This window comes from Chlamydotis macqueenii, chromosome 5 (assembly GCF_036417535.1).
Source record: "Chlamydotis macqueenii isolate bChlMac1 chromosome 5, bChlMac1.mat, whole genome shotgun sequence".
In the NCBI taxonomy this organism is placed as follows: domain Eukaryota; kingdom Metazoa; phylum Chordata; class Aves; order Otidiformes; family Otididae; genus Chlamydotis; species Chlamydotis macqueenii.
Genome location: NC_141560.1, coordinates 27,884,969 through 27,887,999, shown reverse-complemented (window position 1 = coordinate 27,887,999; position 3,031 = coordinate 27,884,969). Strand labels below are relative to the sequence as shown.

The 3,031-nt window shown below is 58.4% G+C and overlaps 1 protein-coding gene across 1 annotated transcript; it reads right to left on the bottom strand.

The window, feature by feature from the left end:
• Positions 1-406: 406 nt before the first annotated feature.
• NKX2-8 (NK2 homeobox 8) lies at positions 407-2,087 on the bottom strand. Its single transcript, XM_086749810.1, has 2 exons — positions 1,922-2,087; positions 407-960 (listed from the first exon to the last, which is right to left on the bottom strand). Exons 1-2 carry the CDS (start codon positions 2,085-2,087, stop codon positions 407-409), a joined length of 720 nt encoding a protein of 239 aa, XP_086605936.1.
• Positions 2,088-3,031: the final 944 nt, after the last annotated feature.

Genomic DNA, 3,031 nt, shown 5'->3' with positions numbered 1-3,031 from the left:
ACTGAAATTCTGCCGGCGAGATCAAGAAAATTTCGCTCTATTTATAGTATTCAAGCTTTTCTGCAATCCTACGGAAAAGCTCCAATCATCAAAAATACACTTCTCCGCAGAGAAAAAAATCATTTGCCAAAAATCATTTTATTAGTCAGTGGAGGAATGGGCTATTTTAAAATAAACTAGGTGCCTAGGAGTATTTTTCTTTATTTTTCTTTTTTTTTTTTTAAGGGGGAACCTGTGGAAAAGGGGCAGGAGGAGCGGAGGTCGGACGAAGCCGCAGCCGGCACCCGCGGAGGGGCGGGCAGCCCCCCCGCTCCGGCTTCCCCCCGCAGCCGCGCTCCGCCGCCCGATCCCGCAGCCGCCGCTCCTTCCTGGGGTGAGTCCGGCCCCGGAGGGCGAAGCGCCGCCGTCACCAGCCCCAGGAGACGACGGCCGGGTGCGGTAAGTGCTGGTAGGCGGGGAAGAGGCCGAGGGCGGCGGCGGCGGCGGGCGGGCAGGCCCGGTAGCCTGGCAGGGCGAGGGCGGCCTGGGCGCTGCAGGCCGCCGAGGCGCAGCCCGGCTTGGGGCGTGCAGGGGGCGACGGGGGGCTGGCGGGGCAGCCGCGGCAGGGCTCCCCGTCCCGCACCAGCACTGGCACCGCCACCCGGCGCAGCAGGGTGGGCGGGCGCGGCGGGGGGCTGCCGGGGCCCTCGCTCCGCGCCCGCTTCATCTTGTAGCGGTGGTTTTGGAACCAGATCTTCACCTGGGTGGGGGTCAGGCTGAGCAGGCGGGCCAGCTGCTCCCGCTCCGGCGCCGAGAGGTACCGCTGCTGCCGGAACCGCCGCTCCAGCTCCAGCGTCTGCGCCTTAGAGAAGAGCACCCGCCGCTTCTTCTTCTTCTCCTCCGTCTCCGAGCCGCGGGCGGGGAGCGGCCTCCGGCTGGAATCGGGCGGGCTCAGCTCTGGGCCGCTGCTCTCGTCGGAAGCTGGGGACAGCGAGGGGGTTTAGAGAGAGGGGGCGGCCGGGGCCGGGCCGGCGGGAGACGAACCGTCGCCCGTAGGGAGATCCCCGGCTGTTTACCCTCCCGGATTAATCCCAACGGTCAACAAGAGATGCGGGCTAGCTGACCCCCGCGTTAAACCTAACCCACGGGACAGAGCCTGCCCCTTTCCCGCCATGGGCAGCGGCTCTGCCCCGGAGTCAGTCCCCTCACCGGCGAGGCCGCACCCCCTGGGAGCTAAAACGCAACATCGGGCTGCCCAGTCCCTTCCTCAGCGCTTTTCTCCAGCCGCTCTTTTACCTCAACATTTAATTTATCCCGAGGGGGTTCCCGCCTCCGTCCGACGGACGGTCTCCCCCTCCTCACATACCGGTACGCAAGAAGCAGCGTGGATCTGCCGCACGGTTTACGCGTGCGGGGTTTATGACCGCGAGTCTGTGAGCCGGAGCCCGCTCCAAGGCGGTGGCGAGTGCGTGGGTCTGGGCGGTGGCGCCCAAGGCAGCGCGGGGCTGCGCTCAGCTGTCCTCTCCGGTGCGGGGGATGACCTGAAACCCCGCCGGCACAAAAAGGCAGCATTTCTCGCAACAGTGAAACGGGGAAAAAAAAATTTAAAAAAAATCCTGGAGGCGAACTTAAACGATACGCGCAGAGACGGGCAGATACAGCTTGAGGTTTTGCTTCCTGCCATAGCTGACCATGCACAGATCTACGGGGAAAAAAAAATTAAATCTTTGCTCTCTTAAGCTCGTGGCCGGGATGTTCCTGCTGTTCCATTGTTGCAATTCAGTGATATTCTATAAAATTCCCAGCCTGGGTCACCCCGATCCTGTCAGCTACACACGCTGGCGATTAGCTTCTTCGCATCTTCCCCAAAGAAAAGGAGAGAGGAAAATAAACAAAAGATAGCTGTGCGGAGATGGCGAGCTCCTGGCCGTTTCATACTCACAGGGGTAGTGATTTCTGTCCGATTCTATCCACCCTCGATACGGCGAGCCGATGTAGTTCTCCGCGGAGTGGTGATGGTCAGAGGCTTGCTTTATGCTATTAGCATCCTGCTCTGGTAAATCCAAAATGCTCCTCACTGTAAAACTGATCCTGCCAGATGTGGCCATGGTAGGTTGTGTGCACCCCACTCCCCCCCCCCAAAAAAAAAAAAAAAATTCGTCCGAAAGCCCCGAACCCCCTTCCTTAAAAGCTGCGCCCCGTTACTGGCGAATTTCCCGGCTCAAGAGGACCTTCCCTTCCATCGCCACCTAACCCCAAATATTAGTGTCGTTTACAGAGGTGTCCTGTTTATATAAACAGTCCTCCCCACTGCAAACACTGCCTGCTTTCAAACCGTCCCTGTCTATAGGATGCTGAGTACCTGAATTAGTCAAGTGCTAAAGCCCTAATGGGAGTAGGTGTAACCCCCCCCCTCCTGCCACCCCCATGAGAGAATAACCCGTTACCTCCCAAAGACAGCAGGAAACAGGCTTCATCATTACATATTCTGTCTGATTAGCCAAAAGTGGGGACAGATAATGGTAATTGTTAGCAGTGAATAACATCTTGGGTGGCATGTGGATGACCAACAACCACCCCCCTCCATCCGCACCAAAGCCACCAGCGTCCCTTCTATCCGCAGACAAAGTGAATCCTCCCAGGACATCCGCAGAGCCTGCCGAGAGCCCCCTCCTTGCTTCTCCCGCTTTATTTCCACACACCCCCCCGCCCTTCTTTAAACCTGGAAGGAATTTAAGTCGTTATTTGTTTTATTTCCCAGGGCTGTTTGCCGTGCCGTTCTCCCGCTGGCCGTTGGCAGGTTTCCTACCCTCAACGAGGGATGTTTCACACCTCGGCTGAGCTCTCGGCGGGGAAGGCTGGCGCTGAGGGGATGGCATCTCCGGGGTTTCGGTTGGGTTTTTTGTTGTTTGTTTTTTTTTGGGGGGAGGGTGGAGTTTTTGTTTTGTTTTGTTGTTGTTGGTTCCCCCCCCCCCCCCTTTTTTTTTTCTTTCTCCTGGGCACGATGGAAGGAAGGTGCACCTTCCTCTCGGGAAGGGTGATGGGCTGAAGT

Excerpts from the sequence above, each read along its gene's own strand:
- NKX2-8 (XM_086749810.1), bottom strand. The coding sequence starts at position 2,087 with ATGGCCACATCTGGCAGGATCAGTTTTACAGTGAGGAGCATTTTGGAT. Across the intron at positions 961-1,921 it reads GGACAGAAATCACTACCCCT|CTTCCGACGAGAGCAGCGGC; the intron begins GTGAGTATGAAA and ends CGCTGTCCCCAG.